This window comes from Uranotaenia lowii, chromosome 1 (assembly GCF_029784155.1).
Source record: "Uranotaenia lowii strain MFRU-FL chromosome 1, ASM2978415v1, whole genome shotgun sequence".
NCBI lineage: Eukaryota > Metazoa > Arthropoda > Insecta > Diptera > Culicidae > Uranotaenia > Uranotaenia lowii.
In genome coordinates this window covers 17,624,077-17,642,972 of record NC_073691.1, presented here as the reverse complement: position 1 = coordinate 17,642,972, position 18,896 = coordinate 17,624,077, and the positions used below count along the sequence as shown (strand labels likewise).

The following is an 18,896-nucleotide window of genomic DNA, read 5'->3' as shown; positions in this document are numbered from 1 at the left end:
TAAAGTTTTTAAATATAATTAACCACATATGGAATGAAGGATCCATACCCGATATCTGGAAGCGCGGCCTAATAGTACCCATCCCCAAACCTCAAAAAGATCCAAGCAATATCGATAGCTATCGCCCCATTACCTTGATAGACTGTGCTGGTAAGATTATGGAAAGGCTGGTCAATCACCGCCTCAATACTGTTCTTGACCAAAATCACCTCTTAGACGACCGCCAATACGCCTTTCGTCCCGGCCGATCAACTGACGACTATCTTTGTCTCCTAGAATGCATTCTGGATGATGCCTTAAGTCGTAGCCAACATATCGATCTTTTATCCTTGGACCTATCCAAAGCGTTTGATCGGGTCGATCATACTACCATACTTACAGCCCTAAGAGAATGGGGACTCGCCGGTAGACTATACCAATACATAAAAAGCTTCCTATCAAACCGCACTATCCAGGTCCTTATCAATAACTGTCTTTCCAACCCAAAGCCAATATTCACAGGGGTACCACAAGGATCAGTAATCTCTCCCACCCTCTTCCTTATCGCAATCAATTCTATCTTCAAAATCATCCCCGATCACACTAAGATCCTAGTCTACGCAGACGATATCACATTAGTCTCGATATCTCCTTTCGCACGCTTAGCACGCAATAGACTACAAATAACACTGGACAAAATAGCCAGCTGGGCACCCAGAACGGGTTTCCAATTCTCTCCTGACAAGTCCAAACTCCTCCACCTGGGCCCTAACAGAAAGAAACTCAAAAAGCTCCCTCCTTTAAAACTTCTTAATCAAGCCATTCCCTTCGTCCACTCCATCCGACTTTTGGGTGTTTGGATTGATGATCGACTGAATTTCTCAACTCATCTCAATCATGTCAGAAAAAGCACAAAAAACAAGACCAACATACTTCGGATCCTGAGTAAAACCCCAAGTCATGCCAACCGCGACTCCCTCCTAAGATTTGTCCATGGATGGATACTCCCATCAGTACTCTACGGACTTGGTTTCATCAGTAGGTCCGGCCCACGTCTCTATAATAAACTCGAACCCTTATACAATGGATTCATAAGAACAGTTGGTTCTGCCTTTGTCACAAGCCCAATTGTATCTATTATGGCTGAAAGCGGCCAGCTTCCCTTCAGATATCTAGTGGCCAAACATCTAACATCCAAATCTCTCCGCTGGCTCGCCATCGGAGGTAACAGCGATGCTCCATTAGTATCTCGCACCAACACTCTACTCCTAGAACTTACTAACTCTACCCTTCCATCCATCTGCCAAAGAAGAACCCCCGCCTTTCGGTATTGGACCGAGAAAACACCATCCGTCGATCTGTCCTTGTCCCTTAATATCAAAGCCGGTCAACACTCTAGCACAGTCCTACCCCACTTCTACCAACTCCTCGACAGAAAATACAAGACGACCACCCACATATACACCGACGGCTCTAAGACTATTGATGACAGAGTCGGTTGTGGCATTGATGACCCCTCCGATAAACGAAGCATCGCCTTACCAACCCAGTGCTCCGTTTTCAGCGCCGAAGCATATGCCGTATTGAACGCCCTCCAGAATACCCAACAAAACCATTCAACACCTCCAACCATCTTCTCCGACTCAGCCAGTGTGCTGAAAGCCGTATCCAAGGGCAATATTAAACACCCCTGGATTTCATCCATAGCTAGCGAAGCTTTAAACAAAAAAGCAACCCTAGTTTGGATTCCTGGACACGCCGGTATACCCGGTAACGAATCTGCAGACCGGCTGGCCTCAATAGGTGCCAATCTCACCCCATCACAAATATCTATCCCCCAACAAGATGCCTATCGTTACACCTCCAACCAACTTTCCCTAGCCTGGGAGAGAGACTGGGCAAACAACCGGACAGCCAAACTAAGGGAAGTGAAGAACTGCCCCCGAAAATGGATCGACCGGCAAAACCCCAGAGAGAGAACTGCCCTAACCCGATTACGGATTGGCCACACCAGGCTAAGTCAGTCCTATCTTCTTGATAGGGACAACCCTCCCATCTGCCCTTCGTGCAGCTGTGTTGTCTCCGTCAAACACATCCTTGTTGACTGCTCTATATACGAAGAGCACAGAGCAGAGCATCAATTAGCTAGCAGCTTAAGGCAAATACTTGCCAATTGCCCCGACGAAGAGAAAAAGCTAATAAGTTTCCTTGCAAGTACAAACCTCCTGCCCGAAATTTAAGCGAAAATAGGGAAGAATGACACTCCGTGTTAAACTCCCATAAAAAAGAAAAAAAAAAAAAAAAAAAAAAAAAAAAACTGGGGGAGGAAGACTGAAATTTGCTGCATCGTTTTCTGCATCGTTTTTTTTTTTCTGCATCGTTTTTTTTACTGTTTCTCGGGATGAATAAACCTACTTGGTTTAAAATCCCTGAGAAAAAAGAATCAAAAAGTTCATGCAGATTAAACGATGAACTATCGATAATGAACGTCGAACTTATGGCGATAAAAACTGCAATAGAAATCATCAATAGCAAAAATTACAACAATTATGTCATCTGTACTGACTCTAAGGCTGGACTAGATAGCATTTTAAACAAAAAATTCTCAAATAACTACATCATTTCGGACATACTTAAAAAACTCCAAAATTCAAATAAAAACATAATTCTGCAGTGGGTACCAGGCCACAAAGGGATTATGGGAAATGAGAAAGCAGATTTTCTCTCAAAAAAAGGTTGTACAAGTACAAATATCATATACTGTAAACTCCCATTAAAAGATGGGATAAATTTGGCCAAGAAAGAAACGTTTCAAGATTGGACAAATCAATACACAGCAGAGTCACTATCAAAGGGCAAAAAGTACTTTGCCATACACAATAAACCTTTCAATAAACCATGGTTCAATGAATTAAATCTGGAACTTCACGAAATTGTCACTTTAGGACGCATTAGAACACACCACACCCTAAATAAAGTTAAATTACATCAATGGAAAATAGCCCAATCCGACAAATGCGACCACTGCGACGCTAAAGAAGACTTAAATCACATATTATTTGACTGTCAAAAATACACAAACAGAATTCAATTCAACTGTTTTTCAACACACAACACTATAGACGATTTAATTAAACAAACGTGCGTAAAGACGTATAAAGAAATAGCCGAATTTATAAGAAGTAACGGAATCATAATATAAAAGATAAAATAAATACGAGATTCTCTTTCACGCGATTTTAATAATACAAACACCGCCTACTGGGGTGGTGCCGCTATTGAAAACGCCAACAACAAAACGTAAAATCGATTAAGAGGCAAAATTGAGGCCCGCATACACCATCCTATAACTTGACAACCCTTGGCAGTTTAGCTAAAACAGCTGGCCATAAAGTAGAGGAAAGAAGAAGAAGAAAAAGTTTTTTTACTGTTCGGCAAAAAGCCAGCAATTGTTGAAAAGATTTGTAATCGTTCAAATTTTAGCTTTGGATGATCAGTTTCGTGTAGTGAGTCATGTAACTCAGTTGTTTAGGTGCTAAATTTAGATTAAGCTATATTTTTAGAACAACCATTAATCAAGCCATTTTTATTTATCAACTTCAAAACTTTGACGAAATTTGAGCGACATAATACGCCTGATCATGCAGGATTTTGCCAGAGCAAAACAAAACCTAATTAAATCATTGTTTAATGCAAAACAAGTGCTTTTCAGCACGAAAAAAGTTTTATTAAAAATTACTAAATAAGAAAGTAAAATTTTGAACCTTCGCACTGGTCGGTAGATTGATGAGAGAAATTTGACGTTTGAATTTTTTTTTCTTTTTTTATTCAGTCTTCCTCCCCCAGCCTAAGTCGAGGGTGCATGGTAAACTGCACTCAGCTTTTTTGAAACGTGAGTTTTCAACTAAAATGAAGCCCTTTTGTAACCCAGGCGTTGAGAAATCGAAAGATCGACTCAGTCTAATATCTCAGATTTCAAGTCTCCAATCGCCTGTCTGAGGTCTCACGTACAAATCTCAGTTCTCAGGCCTTATGTTTCAGTTCCTAGAACTAATCACAGTTGCATATTTGCTTGCCAATATTTTAAAAAAATTAAGGAAATACTAAAATTTTACTAACAAAAAAGAAATAGATACTATTGAGCTAATGAAATTAGCCGCCAAAACAGCTACCTACTACAGCAAAAAAAATATGTAGAAATCGGAATTCTCAATCTATATAATAATAGATCAACACTCATTAAAAATACTTTTTACATTTTCGAGAACTTGAATCGATTTTATTCCGTCACTTTCCGTCGAAACGTATCGTACGTACTTTAAAATGTAGAAGCAGTTTGTTTGGTTCGGGCTGTTGGCGTGCATGGAGGTGTGGAGCGACTGGTTGTCTATTCATACAAAAGTATTGAGCAAATTCAATGTGTGTTGCTTTACCTGCAAGACAAAATTTTTGTAAGAAAATAAATGTCATTGTTAGACGGTAAACTATGTAAATAAAAAAAATAAATGTCATTGTACTATTGTAACTATTGCTAAAAAAAAAGCTTTGAAATGCCCTATGAGACATAACAACATATTCGAACATTGAATGCTTAACGACTTGATACCTGTTTTAGATAGGCTTGTGTTACACTTAGGCTTGTGCTAAAAAAGGAAGCGCCAGCAACTCTTAGAAAACATTCCTGAATTTTACCTTTTTTAAACCATTAATTTCCAGATTGATCACATTTTATGTTTTTCGTGAATAGCCTTTACGTGGACATCTTTCCCTTGCTTAAATTTAAATCTAAAATTGTAAGAAAAAAACAATAGTTTTACGATCAAACCATTCTTTACATATCTGAAAACCGTACTTTTTTCCACACTGGTCGCATTCGTAGGGGTACACATTGAGGTGAATTCTCATGTGCTCATTCAATTTGTTTTTTATTGTGAACCTTTTACCACAATGTTCACACTCGAATCTCTTATCAGATGCATGAATACGCATATGCAAACTCATACCGTAAGGATTCGTTCGCAAAACCTTCCCGCAAACCGTACAGGTCATTGATTTCGATCCACCATCTTTTCCACCATGTTGGCGATGCTCGTGTCGTTGTTTATGCAAAACGCCATAGAACGTCTTATCGCAACCTTTCTCGCAACGATACGGTTTGATACCTACAACAATTCGAAAAAATATTTGACAAAGAAATAATAAGATTGCTCATTCAGTCTTACCTTTGTGCTCGTTAATATGGTATTCCTTAGTCATAATGTGAACCGTTTTTCCGCATAGATAACAAAGCCAATGAGCTTCATTGTATGTCAACGGTTTGTTCTTGCTTCTTCTATACGCAAGATACTCTTCTCTAGTCATTTTTGATCTTTTCCGTTTTGAAATTATATTTGTGTTATTTTTCGTTTGGTCATTCTTTTTATTGTGCTGTGTACTTTCTGTACTTTTATCTGCAGCATGAAGTGCAAAAGTGACGCTCTCATTGATATCAGAAGCATCGTGCTCGAATGGTATTTCAACAACCGATTCAACTTTCAAAATTTCTGCTGTATTTTGAACGTCCTCGCTCTTCCATTCTAGTTGTTGATCTTCATCATCCAATTCCAATACTTCAATTCGCATTGGTTCTATCAAGAGATCCTTGTACTCCAGACGGGAAAGCTCACAGGCATAAGAACTATCCGAAGTAATCGTTTCCGTTGGGTTTTCAACGGAAGAACTACTCAAAGTAGTTACACTTGGTTTGCCAACAGAAGAACTATTCAAAATAATCTTTGCATTTGGTTCACCAACAGAAGAACCTTCCAAGTTAGAAGTTCTGCTAAGTCTATGAACATCGTTGTTGTGAAGAGCTCTGTAGGTATCGGAAGCAATTCCCAGTTCTACCAAATGTTGCACAAGCATTCTTTTACATTTTCTGACGGCCGCCACGTTCGATTGAATTTCCCAAAAGCCACCTTTAAGAGTAACGCCAGAAACCTCACCTGAAACTTCTTGTAGCGTGTTCGCATCGTGCACAGCTTGAATAAAATCCGTTGCGATATCCATCAGGATTAAACAGTTGTTGCAAATAAGATGGTGATCAGAATATTTGTAATTGAAGAGTTTTTGTGCTTTTTTAATTTCATCTTCATCAAAGAAATCGAGGAAATCTGAAAAAAAGCTGAGTTAATCACAGTGTAAATTCATGTAAACTTCACAGCTAGATATACTTTTTTTCAGTTCAACAGACTATCATTTTGTTTACTTTTTAATAGAATTTACCATTTTGTGAGTTAAAATTTAGTATAAAGCTGTAAAGTTTCCAAACAATCGAAAAGGGGAATGATTTCGAAATTACCTGATTTAAGTAATCGTAAACATAAACGGCAGTACGATTTCAAAGGTATATTAGCCGTGCCGCTAAAAATAAATTTATATATTTTAACATTTTTTTTGCAACCTTATGCTAAATACTGATAGTTTTCATTTATGAAGGTAACGTTAACGGTTTAGTGGGGTTTGGTTAATTCATCTACGCGAAGGTAATTACCTCTCATCATTGTCGGTAGATTTAGGTCCGGACTCGCCAATATCTTCTGATTCGGACTTGATTACAACATCTTCCAAGTTCTTGCATGGAACGAAAATTTCTTCCAATGCCTCCTTCTGTTCTTCGGCTTCTTGCGTATCGCGTTTAAGTTCTGCGAACAAAAATTATAATTAAAATTAGGCACACATATATTTACACTAGTTTTTCTTAAAGGTTTATGAGCACCTTTTTAATTGAAAAAACGACAACTGTGTAAAAGTAACAAAATGGTAAATTCGTATACTGTCCGTTGATAATTTTCAATCTTGTGGACCAGTGTGAAGTGATCTGGAGTCTGGACTGTATTAGGGATCCCCTGGTGCCCAGTTTACAATTTTGTTAAGAAACTACGTCCGAATTAATCGACCTTCTAGTGGTGGGTTGGTAAAGAAGTCCGAGGACCTTTTTTGAAATGTGAATGAAACTCTCAAGATTTTAAAATGGGTAACAAAAGTATGGCATTTTAGAAACAGTAAATATATTAAATTTCTAGCAACTTATCAGCTACTTTACTTACCGGATGGTGAATCACCCCATGGCAGTGGGGAAATCGACCAAGATCGCCGTGGCTCAGGCTCAGGTGCTCGGAGGTTGGGCACAGCTGAAATTTATAACGAATAACATTTCGCAAGAAATAAAAAATATTTGAAATTGTTATACCTTTCGAAACGAGGCGCCTAACCTGTTTCGCAAGGGTAGGATAGGACTGGAATGCAAATCCAGCATCATAACCATAACATTCCGACCCGAAGTGTTCCGAACAGATACCCTGGCTTTGCTTGGGTGTCCATTCTTTCCCGTTGTCACAAAATGCTCTCCAAGCTTCCCACTGCTGTTTGTTTCTAGGAAAATTATGATAGACGATGCTGGTATCGTGTTTCGTAGTCGACATTTTGTTTCTACAACCTCTAACTGAACAGTGATACGCCCGCATATTCTCGAAATTTACTTTATAACTTGATTACAAAGGATTACAATAAATTAACTAAATTAACAAACGTTTCCAATGTTTACACTTTCAATATAAACTTTGATGCGGCGCTCATGTTCATCCCGCTGTTTGTTGTTGTTGTTGTAGTTTGAGTGAATGGATTGAGGAACTATGCCTCATATCCGCCAACTAGCTTAGTTGTTATGCTTTTGTAACGACCTTTCGTTACACATCCAAATGTGCCATTTGAAGAAACTTGAGAATGTTTTTTAGTTCATCCTCCTTAATAATTCCGTTATTTGGCTGGAGTAGTTGTGGTAGGGTCTTATAGTTATCCCAATCGAAGTGATTGCGTACGTGGGTGTACTTCACACATTCAAATAACGAATGAGTAGTAGTCTCTGGTTTATCGCAAAGCTCACATTTTTCTGATTGTTCTATTTTCATTATACCGAGCCAGTATTTCGAGAAATCATGTCCTGCTAATATTCGATTTAATGATCTTATTTGTTGGCCATCAAGCTTGGAGAACCAAAACCATGGTTTCAAGGGGAAATTTTCGAAAAGTTCGTAGAATTTTTTTCCTTTATTGTTCAATTGTACTAAACTTTTATACCATTCGTTTGTTTTTACTTCCAGTTGTTTTTTGTAATTTCGTGTTACGTCATTCCAGCACAGTTTGTTTACTAGAATGGCATTACTCCCAACTCCTTGTTTTGCCAATAGATCTGCTTGCTCATTTCCATATATACCCACATGGCTAGGGATCCATTGCAGCACGGCTCCAGTATCCATGAGATCTTGACAAATTTCTCCGGTTAGTTCATCCCAGTCTTTGAGTTCCACGTGAGATTCCAACAGCCAACACGCCGATTGTGAGTCTGTTAGAATTACGTTCGCATACGTTCTAGCTTGGTAAGTTCCTTAAGAGCACATCGAATCGCGAGTAGTTCAGCTGTCATAATGCTTGTTGGCTGATCCAGTCTTAGGCTTATTCGTATGTTACTTTCCTCTTCATAGACTCCTACTCCGCAACCTTGGTTTGTCTTGGAGGCGTCTGTGAATATTTTCCTCCACAGGCAATATTCGTTTCGTAAGTACTCCAGTCCCATTTGTCGAATTGTTTCATTTGCCATGTTTTTCTTATTGATAGGCATCCCTTCTATGTGATGGCGTATATCTACTTGCGCATGCTGGGCATGATAAGGTCCGTAAACCCTTTGGACTTCTTCGATATTATCTAAGTATAGCCTCTCTAAGAATGTGTAGTATTTATTATCTAGGCGGTTTTCTTTGTCGAGTTGTGTTAATTGTTTGTATACTACATCCTTTCTTCGGAAATGTAAAGAGATTCTTTTTTTTGTGGTTTGGTACCTTTTTAACTTAAGTGGTTCCTCATTCGAAAGGGCTGCTAAGGTGTTTATGGGTGTTGTTTTAGAGCAACCTGTGGCTATTCTTTGACACTGACGGTGGGTCACTTCCAATAATTCTTGGTTTGAGAAACTGGTATCTGCATATACTGTGCTAGCATATGAGAGATAGTTCCCATAGAGAGCTTTATTGAAAAGAATCATTACTTTCGGTGTGGCTCCTTTTTTAATACTTCCAATGATCTTCAACATGCTTTGCCTCTCTTTTATTTTCTCTTTCATTGTCCTTACGTGAATACCAAAGTTAAGATTATGATCAATGAGTATTCCCAGATATTTGTAAGACCTTACATTTTCTATGTTTACACCTTTAGCTGATAATTTCAAGTCAATGTGTCTTCTTTGAAATATTATAGCTTTCGTCTTGTTCAGGTTCAGTTGGAGTTCCATCATTCTGCTACAATCCATGAAATACTCAATCACTCGTTGTGATTTCTGAATAGCTTCGTTTTGACTATCGGCAAATATTATTTTTACAAAGTCGTCTGCAAATTGTACTGTAACAACATCTGTTTCAACTTCTGCGGAATGCAAAGAAGCGGTATAAATGTTAAACAAGGTCGGTGAAAGGACATCTCCTTGCGGTAAACCTTGTGAAATAGTTGTATAAGTAGGACCTTGTTCAGTTTGTATGATCAATTTCCTGTTGTTTAAGAAGTTATAAATCCACGTGCAAATATCCTTATCAAAATCCAGCTCGGTCATTTTTGTAATCAATTTATTTACATTTACGTGATTGAATGCGTTTGTGAAGTCAAAGAAAACTGCTATGCATACTTTTCCTTGTCTTTTACCTTCTTTGATATGATTAGTCACAAATTCCAGGCAGTCTTCGGTAGATCTTTGCTTTCTAAATCCTAAAGAAAGATCTGGTAAAATTTGTTTACTCTGTAGATGATCTTGAATGCGACGTAGGATGATAGAATTGATAGATTTCACTATTGTTGGTAAACAAGCTATCGGTCGATAGTTAGCTACATTGCTTAGGTCCCTACCTGGTTTAGGAATCGGGACTATACGGATTTCTTTCAGGTAGTCTGGTAATGACCTCTTTTCTAGATACTTGTTAAGTTCGCTAACTATCTTCAGCTTAGTTTCTGTGTTTAGAGTCTTGAGCATTTCGTAAGTTAAACGATCGGTGCCCGGTGCTGAGGTTTTCTTCTTTTTGTTAATTATTTGGTTCCATTCTTCTAACAGAATTCTGTTTTGGGGTGTTAAAGGTGTCGAGTTTTCTTGTATCTGGCTTATATAAACAGTCGGTCCAAAATTGATTCTGAGGAATTGTTCTGCGTTTTCTTTAGAAATCAGGATTTTATTATTATTGGGTTTATTCGTTTCATTGTACTTGAGTCGTCGTACTAACAACCAGTTGGCTTTAGTATTTCGTGGATCGATGTCTTTTGTAATTTCAGAAAGCTTTTCCTTCATAAATTTTTTTTTTTGACGAAGAAACTTAGCGTCTGCCTTTTTCATTTGTATAAGGTTCGTTTCATTTGAAACCATATTGAATTGTCTTCTTGCTTTTTGTTTCTCTTTGTAGAGAACAGTAAGCTGGTCGCACCAATAATATTTTGGTTTATAGGTGCTTATGCCAGAATTGCGTTTCAATGATTCTTGGACCAACTTCCCAAAATTTTCAAATGAGGAGAAATCCTCAGGCTGAATCGACGTTAGTTCCTCATTTATTTTAGTTTTGTTATAAATAAGCCGATCTTTTTTCGCTTTTACTGTAGAGATTTCAATTTCAATTAATAGATGACCTGACCCTCCTAGACTGTGATCTTTTACTTGCCAAAGACACCCATTGAAGAGACTCGGGGAACATAAGGTTAAATCCAGTGCACTGGGAGTAATATTCACAGAAGCTGGTCTAAACGTTTTACTTCCGTCATTTAGTATTAAATATGGTGTATTACACACGATATCATAGACTAGACTCCCTTTATGGTTTGTGGAGTCGCAACCCCAAACTGTGTTGTGAGAATTGAAATCTCCTCCAATTAACACATTGTTTAGTCCACTTATTTCTCTGAACAGACAGTTTAAATATTGAGTAAGCTCAGAATTTGTTATTCTGGGGTTTATGTAGACGGAGATTATATTGAGGTTAAAACTGGGAATGCTTATTCCAACTACCTCAAATAGGTCATATGTGCTCAGTGCAAGATCCAAAAAGTTGTAACAATTTTTTAAATATATACCAACTTCTCCTCCTATTCTGCCATGTCTCAGGTTTAGAATTTTATGATATCCTGTGAGACTCAAAGAGCTTATTTCATCCTGGTTTCCCCAGATTTCTGATATTAAAGCTGCATCGAACTCATTGGAATGTAGTTCGTACAGCAATTCATTTTTATTTCTTTTTAAGCTTTGTATATTATTCTGTAGTATTCGGAAGTTCCTCATCATTAGTCATATCTCCCGTAATATCTTCGCTTATTTTCATTCCAAGGATCTGACCGATCGCTTTGTATAGTTCAACCATCATAGAATACGCTCCCGAAGTTTCATTTCCCGAAAGAATTTCTGTTAGCTTTTGAAATGAAGTACTCATCACTGCCCTATACGACTCTTTTTGTTCTATCATTTCCTTCAATTTATCCTCCCAGCGTTTCCTTAATTCCAGATGTTGCTCCATCGTAATTTCATCTGTAGCTACTACCAATTGCGATGTAGCTCTACGTTTTTTATTCTTAATGGACTCATCCCCACTTTCCTTGCTAGTTCCGGCTATTTCATTCACTAAATCTACTTTTATATGTTCCTTCCTGTTTGGTGCTACCTGTTTACGTTTACCTAAGTTGTGACTACTAGGTGCAATTGGCGTTTTAGATTGCGTAACTGCCTTTGCATAACTCTCATATACAGTTGGGAACTCATTTTGATCTGCTAAAATGCTGAAACCGTTTTTTGTTGCTACCCGTAACTCATCTTTCGCTTCTTGATATGTAAAATTTTTGTTAGCCATTATACGCTTGATATTCTTTTGCTTCTCTCGCTCTGGACATAGCACTTCTGTCGCTCTATGCTTTCCGTTACAGTGTACACAGTTCGTCTCCCTTTCGCATTCATCAGATCCTTTGTGACTCTCACCGCAGTTTATACACCTTGGTCTGCCCTTACAATGTTTAGCAACATGGCCGAAACGAAGGCACTTATTGCACATGACAGTTTTCGATATATATGGTTCAACTCGAATGTTAACGCCGTATAAACGAACTATTCGAGGAAGCTGACTGCTCCGAAAGACAACCCCCACCTTAGTAATTGGAAACTTCTTACCTTGGTCTCGGCGGAACATACGAAATACTTCGACTATTTCTTTTTCGCTTACCAGATCCTCTTTGAGTTCATCATCAGTATCAAACGGGATGCCTCCAATTACACCTTTAACGGTAACAAACTCCTTCGCAATATAAGCTTTCAATTTTCGCAGCGCAAAATTTTGGCAATGGCACATCCGGTTTGCTTCCTTGAGATCGGAAAGATAAACGATCACCTTATTCCGACCGACTTTCTTTATATCTAGCACCGCCTTCATAAAGCCATTCTGGCTAAGAACTTTGCCCACGGAGATTTTATTAATTCCAACATCGCTTTCATCACTTTCTTCAATTTTAAGCACAACAACTCTATACGGCCCTTCATCATTCTCCTTATATGAAAAAATTTCAAACGGTTTTTTCACTCCGCCATCTTGGATTTTAGCAACCGATTCTTCTGGCAATTGCACATTTTTCTCTTTCGAATTTTCCCCATCTTCAATCGGTACCCCCTGTGGGGCACCGTTCCAGACACTCATCGTTTCACTATTCAAAATTTTCTCAGTATTCGATAATTCCGTTCGTCTTCACAATTATCTCAAAACTTTTAATTTGCGCGAGTAAATGAAAAAAGCGTCCGACTTGCACGACTGATCACGCGAGAAATGTTCATCCCGCTCAAATAACACAAATAGCACTCAAGTCCTGTTCATTTCTGGGAAGAATGACTGTGGTGTTAAATTGCCGGAAAAAAAAAGTTCATTTTATTCCTGTTCAATACCAGATAGAAACTGGTTTTTATCAAGCGTGTTCAACAGGCAATTGAAATCATGATGCCTCTAGATATGGTGGTCTCACTTTGGCAAAAAGTAGACGAGGGTTGGATGCGGAGGAGGAGCCGAAATTTGACAGCTGGCTGTTCGGCTGGCTGCTGGCTGGCTGGGATGCCAGGTGCTCTGATTTTTTGTAAAACACGAAGTTTTGCCAATCACCAAGATATTGCTTAGACAAAGATTTCGCCTTGATTTTTGCAAATATAATTCATAGAATCGAAACAAAATCTTCCGGCTGAGCTCCGGGCTGGTAAGCAAAGCTGGAAGAAGTTGGACCTATGAACGACGGTGCCAGCTTTGTCGGTAGCGGTAAGTAACATTAATTTTGCATTACTTATGACAAATTTATGCTTATTCAACACTTTTTTCTTTCAAGAGCAATCTAGAAGCAGCAGAAAGTCATCGAATCGGATGGTAACATGGCGAGGCGTTACATTCCATCGTCCGAGAAGCGCCCTCCTGCAGGAACATCCGATCTTCATCGAGATGAAAACGCTGCTTCAGGAGGACCCCCGTCTGTTGCCATCGCTGCTCCAGAAGATCCAATCGAGTAATCCGGATCTGATGGGTAGCATTTGGGAAAATCAGATGAAGTTTTTGCCCGCATGAGCCAATACTGTACGCTGAATCTTCAGTATCATTCTATTCTGATTACATTAATAGTAACGTTCGATATTGCATCTTGGCTAAATGTGCCTTTGCTTGAACGGATAAAATATTATTCCCGAAAGATACGATGAATATTCTTAGGAACAAAATGATTAATTTTGCAACGCAATCAAATGATAGAGAACTATTTTAGAAAGATACAATTAATGGTCTTCAGAATTAATTGAGTATTTTAGCAACACGCACACACTTTTTCGCTGTCACATCAACACGCGTTGTCGAACTTAGTAAAAAAAATTTTTCTCCCGGATGAGATTGGGCAAATTTTATTACGTTACGAATCTGGAACCGGAAGACGAAGGCTTCGAAGAAGGATATATGAGGGTAAGTAAAATACCTTTTTGTATTCATAGTGGTAAACTGAAATTGTCCTTTTTTTATTCTCAGGCTGGAGGACTGGAGGAAAAATCCGAAGAAACTTTTTCTTCCGAAGACATTCCATTGGTTCGGAAGGAAGAGCATCACTACCCGCCGACCACTGTAGCAGCAGCGCATTAAGAAAGGTTCGGCAGTGCCGCAGCAGCAGGCTGAAGTTCGTAATTGCTGCAGCGATGGAGCATCCGGAAGCTGTTCCTGCAAACATCCGCAGAAGGTTTGTTTTTTTGATAATTCATTTTAGAGGAATAATAAACTATATGTTAAATAAAATGAATTAAAGTACATTAGACCTTTTTTATTTTTTCCGGAAATCCAATTGCAATTTATAAAATTAACAAATCCCCAAATTGGGTTTGAATCTTTTCATTATTGGGTGACGATATGCTCTATCGTTACCTTTTTATGAGAGGATCATTAGATAAAGATAACACGAATGATCAAACCGTTTTAGAACGAGTAGAAAAAAGCAAAAAAAATGAATGGTTACTCTACTTAACGACCCGTTCACTGTATCGTAAAGTGCGTCCAAACGATTCCATTTCATGGAAAAAAGACTACCTTAATCGTACTTTAATAATCCAAAACTATAAAGCTAATATTTCGTGTGTCTTAGGAAGAAGATAATGGAAATCGTTATTGTATAATACTGATTTATGCGGGTGGCACTTTTGAATGATGGGACCGATGAGCTGAAATAGGAAAATAGGCGCAACGTTAGGCGCCTGAGCAGCATGACGATAAGTCCGATGAGTGGGTTGGGGAATCAGTTCGATCCACTGCAGACTGTTGATTGTCCGGAATGGATTGACCCCCTGAAGGATTCTGCAGGTGATGCTGTCCAATTGCTAGTCATCCTCAAGTGCAGCAAAGCTCCAGCTCAGCGCTGCTCGTGGGTGGTGGTGAAGGTAGATTAACTGAATATGTTAATATTGAAAAAGGCTTAAGCAGTATTTACATGATGCAACAGTTATTTGAATAAAAAATTTCGAACCATAAAATCGTTTATCATTTAATCATGAAAATTATCAATAGCAGAATTTATAGCATTCCTTTAGCAGAACCGATTTACTTTTATTTTCATCCAACACTTTTCGATTGGAGGGAAACAAAATAGCTCTTTGGATAAGGTAACAAGAATAAGGAACAAGCAACATCCGGTTTAGGGTTTTGGTTGTTTGTTCCACCCTTTAAGATCCTTTCTATCATAACGGTCAATGAAAAGTTTTTCTTTTTCGGAACATACGGATAGACCGAACTGTATTGTAATTTTTTTATAAAAAAGTGTTTAGAATACAAATTAATTCATTGAATATACTCATATCATTGCTTTTTTCCGAAAACTCAATTTAAATATAATAAAATAAACTAAACCCCAGTACGGTTTTGAATCTTTTGATCTTTCGTTTACGATTGGCTTGTGCACATACACACTTTTTTGCCATCTGATTTTTTATCTCTAACACCTGGCATCCCTGGACCCCTTTTTTCGTAAACACTACAGCCAGCTGTCAAAACTTTTTTCAATATGGCGGAATGGCGATTTGGCATATGAGATCACCATACTAGAGCCATCATGGTCCTGATTTTAGTCAAATTCACCTGGTACCAGGTGTAACATATAAGATTATACTTGGTTTATTTTGTCTTCAATAAACCAATTCGGATAAATAACATGTCATCAAACAAAATAATTGTCACCGAATGATAAAAAACTTCGAAGGATTTCGCTCCGTGTATACAAAAAATGTGAACCGACCTGAAGAAAAATGAAACCGCACTGTTGTCATCCGCAAGAAAACTGGGCAAGGAAGAAAAAGCATCAAGAAAACATCAGCACCGGCTCAACTTCACGCACTTCCGTGAACTTGTCATTCGACGAGAAAGAAAAAAGCGAGGCGAAAGCCGTCCTCGTCGTCGCCGTCGTAAAAGAACGCGAGTTCCGCGTAAACGCGCTTTATATTTTGTTTAAACGGTTGAAATTGAATAATATCAAGTACGTGAAGTGAATTGATACGTTCTTAAGCTGGGATCGAATTTTCACGACCGGGTCTCGTGCTAAAAAAGCAAGCAAAAGCTCGTGAAAGTCGTTTGCTGTGTGTTGTGTTCCGAGTCAACACCATCGTGCAAGAAAATCCCAAGCCGTTGGAAGAACGGTTAGGAAAGAACGAACCGTTTGAGAAATCCGCCGAGGTGAGTCGAAAGCGCTGATCTATATTATCATTTTCACCACTGATCACAATTCCCACATTTGATAGCTGTGGACGAAGACCCGGAAAAAAGCTTTAAAAGCACCCGGAGCAGAAGAGGACAATACGTGCCAAGTTAATCTGGCCACTGAAAGCCGCAGAGGTGAGTGGAAAGCTCAAAATTACACACGAGCAAAATTGTCCTTACTTACGCCTCCCATCCCACGTGCAATAGAGTTCCGAAAGAAAACCAACAAACGGGAAGAAGGAAAAGATAAAGGGCCAAGCAAACCCGGCCACGGAACCGGCTTACAAAAGGGAAAAGTCCCCGAGAGCCCCTTCACGGAAGGGTAAGAAAGAAAAAAGCGAAATATGCTGAAGCTTTTTGCTGACGTCGGTTGTGCCGTAGGGCTCTCTTTTTCCCCTTTTTTTCTTCTCTTTTTTCTCCCAGTAGCTCCGAGCGGACAACAGTGCGGAAGGAATCGCGGGAAAGCACCGAAATCACCGGGAAGCGGAGAACAACACGATCGGAAATCACCGGGAAGCGGAGAACAACACGATCGGAAATCACCGGGAAGCAGCTTTGTTCAATCGAAATAAGTGCCTACCAACAGCAGCTGTGTTGTCCGGGAAATTTTCATCCACGTGCGGAAAAATTCTGCACATCATTTCATCCGGATCGCCGAGAACGACCGGATCATCGAATCCTCATCAACAACAATTGGACCGTCATCCGAAGAGTCGGTGGCCACCACCGAGCCACGGTCATTTCATACGGTCTCTTCATACGATTCATCGATGGTGTTAGCCACGACATCTGGTGGCTGGTGTCGGTACTATTCGACACTCAAGGCAGCAACAGCGACGGACGGTCGTTTGCTCCGCGAGCCACCGGGGTGTGTTAGCCGGTTCCCGGAGGCGCATTGCCTGGTGGCGAGCGCGAAATCAGGTCAGCCGATGACGATCGTGAACAGCAACATTCTGGAAGGCTCCGCGGCGGTGAGCAATTCATCGAGAGGAATGCCGAACAAAAAGCAACCAATGTAAGTCAAAAGCTAAATTATCTTTTGCTCATATTCACCCACAATAGTCCCGCGACAATGGGCCGCCTGAAATAAAATGTTTGTTTGATGCAAAGTTAGAAAATGAATACAAAAGTTTTGTCTTTTTAATCTTTTGGAAACAGCTATTAAGTTTCCTTTTGGGCTTCATTCGACGAGCTAGCCGGAGCCAGGCAAAGAGGAAGAAACAAAACTCTTCTTCTTGCAGCCAACTTCTTCTTACACAGAGTTGCCAGGTAGTTTCGTCAAAAATCAGGACAACGCGAAGTTAAAAATCAGGATTTTTCAGGACACCTCTTGATTCATGGAAATAAAAAGGATTTCTGTTAAGATTGCGTATATAAAGGCGCAATACAACTGCTGTAAACGTCTTGATCTATGCAACATCAGTACGCAGTTTGTTGGCTAGCCGGTAGTTCATATCGAAAAACAGCATTTGATTATCATCTGAATCGAAGATTACCATCTGTTAAATGGGTTTAACTATTGTATAACCTATTTAATCGATTTTCTCGTAGTTTAACTACAAATTCGATCAAATTTAAGAAGTTTTTATGAAAATCAGGACAAATCAGGACATTTTAGGGACTAATTTTCAAAAATCAGGACAACTCGAGAGTTTTTGAAAAATCAGGACGGTCTCTCGAAAATCAAGACAAATCCTGATAAATCAGAGCACCTGGCACCTCTGCCTGGTACCCCTGTTACTCTGATCGAAATGAATTTGTGCAATTCATTGAATGAACTCATTGCTTAAACCACAGATTATTTAAACAGAGGCCTAAGTCGAGGGTGCATGGTAATATTCATTTTTTAATATTCATTTAAACTTTAATGTTCGATGAATTAATAATAATAATAAAGGTTCTAAAAAGATATAAACTAAATTGTAATTGTTGATTTATTTACACACGAAAACCTTTTAGCACGGGCCTTTTTATAAGGTTAAGGAAATTTTAATTACATTCGAAACAAAGTATTACATTTCTGAATAATTGTTAAAAAAAATAAACTGAACAAAGATTTTTTTCATGGTTTTTTCGCGCGATTTTAACTAAGCTTTTTTGAAACGTGATTTTTCGTGAGTTTTCAACTAAAACGAAGCCCTTTTGTAACCCAGGCGTTGAGAAATTAAGATCGACTCAGTCTAATATCTTAGATTTCAAGTCTCCAGTCGCCTGTCTGAGGTCTCACGTACAAAATCTCAGTTCTCAGGCCTTTCAGGTCTTAGAACTATTCACAGTTCCATATTTGCTTGCCAATATTCTAATAAAATTGAGTAAATACTAAAATTTTACTAACAAAAGAAATAGATACCATTTGAGCTAATGAGATTAGCCGTCAAAACAGCTACCTACTTCAGCAAAAAAAAAATGTAGAGATCGGAATTCTCAATCTGCATAATAATAGATCAACACTCATTAAAAATACTTTTTACATTTTCAAGAACTTGAATCGTCGAATCGAAATTCCGTCACTTTCCGTCGAAACGTATCGTACGTACCTTAAAATGTGGAAGCAGTTTGTTTGGTTCGGGCTGTTGATGTGCATGGAGGTGTGGAGCAACTGGTTGTCTGTTCATACAAAAATATTAA

The 18,896-nt window shown here is 38.8% G+C and overlaps 4 protein-coding genes and 1 long non-coding RNA gene across 5 annotated transcripts; 3 read left to right on the top strand and 2 right to left on the bottom strand.

Annotated features, from left to right (window-relative positions):
* The first annotated feature begins 1,118 nt into the window (after window positions 1-1,118).
* On the top strand, window positions 1,119-2,219 carry LOC129758185 (uncharacterized). The gene has a single exon (XM_055755647.1). The coding sequence runs from the start codon at window positions 1,119-1,121 to the stop codon at window positions 2,217-2,219; it is 1,101 nt and encodes a 366-aa protein (XP_055611622.1).
* Window positions 2,220-4,265: 2,046 nt separating this feature from the next.
* LOC129752944 (myoneurin-like) lies at window positions 4,266-7,634 on the bottom strand. The gene is made up of 8 exons (XM_055748739.1): window positions 7,211-7,634; window positions 7,068-7,151; window positions 6,512-6,662; window positions 6,320-6,381; window positions 5,202-6,131; window positions 4,832-5,141; window positions 4,672-4,764; window positions 4,266-4,412 (listed from the first exon to the last, which is right to left on the bottom strand). Exons 1-7 carry the CDS (start codon window positions 7,482-7,484, stop codon window positions 4,701-4,703), a joined length of 1,875 nt encoding a protein of 624 aa, XP_055604714.1. The 5' UTR covers window positions 7,485-7,634; the 3' UTR covers window positions 4,266-4,412; window positions 4,672-4,700.
* Window positions 7,635-11,288: 3,654 nt separating this feature from the next.
* Window positions 11,289-12,713, bottom strand: LOC129758174 (uncharacterized). Its single transcript, XM_055755639.1, has one exon. The coding sequence runs from the start codon at window positions 12,711-12,713 to the stop codon at window positions 11,289-11,291; it is 1,425 nt and encodes a 474-aa protein (XP_055611614.1).
* Window positions 12,714-13,634: 921 nt separating this feature from the next.
* LOC129757760 (uncharacterized) lies at window positions 13,635-14,338 on the top strand. Its single transcript, XR_008739792.1, has 2 exons — window positions 13,635-14,000; window positions 14,064-14,338. It is a non-coding gene; the product is annotated as an uncharacterized LOC129757760 (long non-coding RNA).
* A 1,482-nt stretch (window positions 14,339-15,820) lies between these two features.
* LOC129758163 (uncharacterized) lies at window positions 15,821-17,464 on the top strand. The gene is made up of 5 exons (XM_055755629.1): window positions 15,821-15,986; window positions 16,078-16,244; window positions 16,310-16,403; window positions 16,476-16,590; window positions 16,650-17,464. The coding sequence occupies exons 1-5, from the start codon at window positions 15,821-15,823 to the stop codon at window positions 17,143-17,145; spliced, it is 1,038 nt and encodes a 345-aa protein (XP_055611604.1). The 3' UTR covers window positions 17,146-17,464.
* Window positions 17,465-18,896: the final 1,432 nt, after the last annotated feature.

Bases quoted from the DNA above. Each gene is read 5' to 3' on its own strand.
- LOC129758163 (XM_055755629.1), top strand. From the start codon at position 15,821: ATGAAACCGCACTGTTGTCATCCGCAAGAAAACTGGGCAAGGAAGAAA. The intron at 15,987-16,077 runs GCGAGTTCCGCG...TACGTTCTTAAG, and splicing joins CGTCGCCGTCGTAAAAGAAC to CTGGGATCGAATTTTCACGA. The intron at 16,245-16,309 runs GTGAGTCGAAAG...CACATTTGATAG, and splicing joins CGTTTGAGAAATCCGCCGAG to CTGTGGACGAAGACCCGGAA.
- LOC129752944 (XM_055748739.1), bottom strand. From the start codon at position 7,484: ATGCGGGCGTATCACTGTTCAGTTAGAGGTTGTAGAAACAAAATGTCG. The intron at 7,152-7,210 runs GTATAACAATTT...TATAAATTTCAG, and splicing joins TAGGCGCCTCGTTTCGAAAG to CTGTGCCCAACCTCCGAGCA. The intron at 4,765-4,831 runs GTACGGTTTTCA...TTACAATTTTAG, and splicing joins TGCGACCAGTGTGGAAAAAA to ATTTAAATTTAAGCAAGGGA.
- LOC129758185 (XM_055755647.1), top strand. From the start codon at position 1,119: ATGGCTGAAAGCGGCCAGCTTCCCTTCAGATATCTAGTGGCCAAACAT.
- LOC129758174 (XM_055755639.1), bottom strand. From the start codon at position 12,713: ATGAGTGTCTGGAACGGTGCCCCACAGGGGGTACCGATTGAAGATGGG.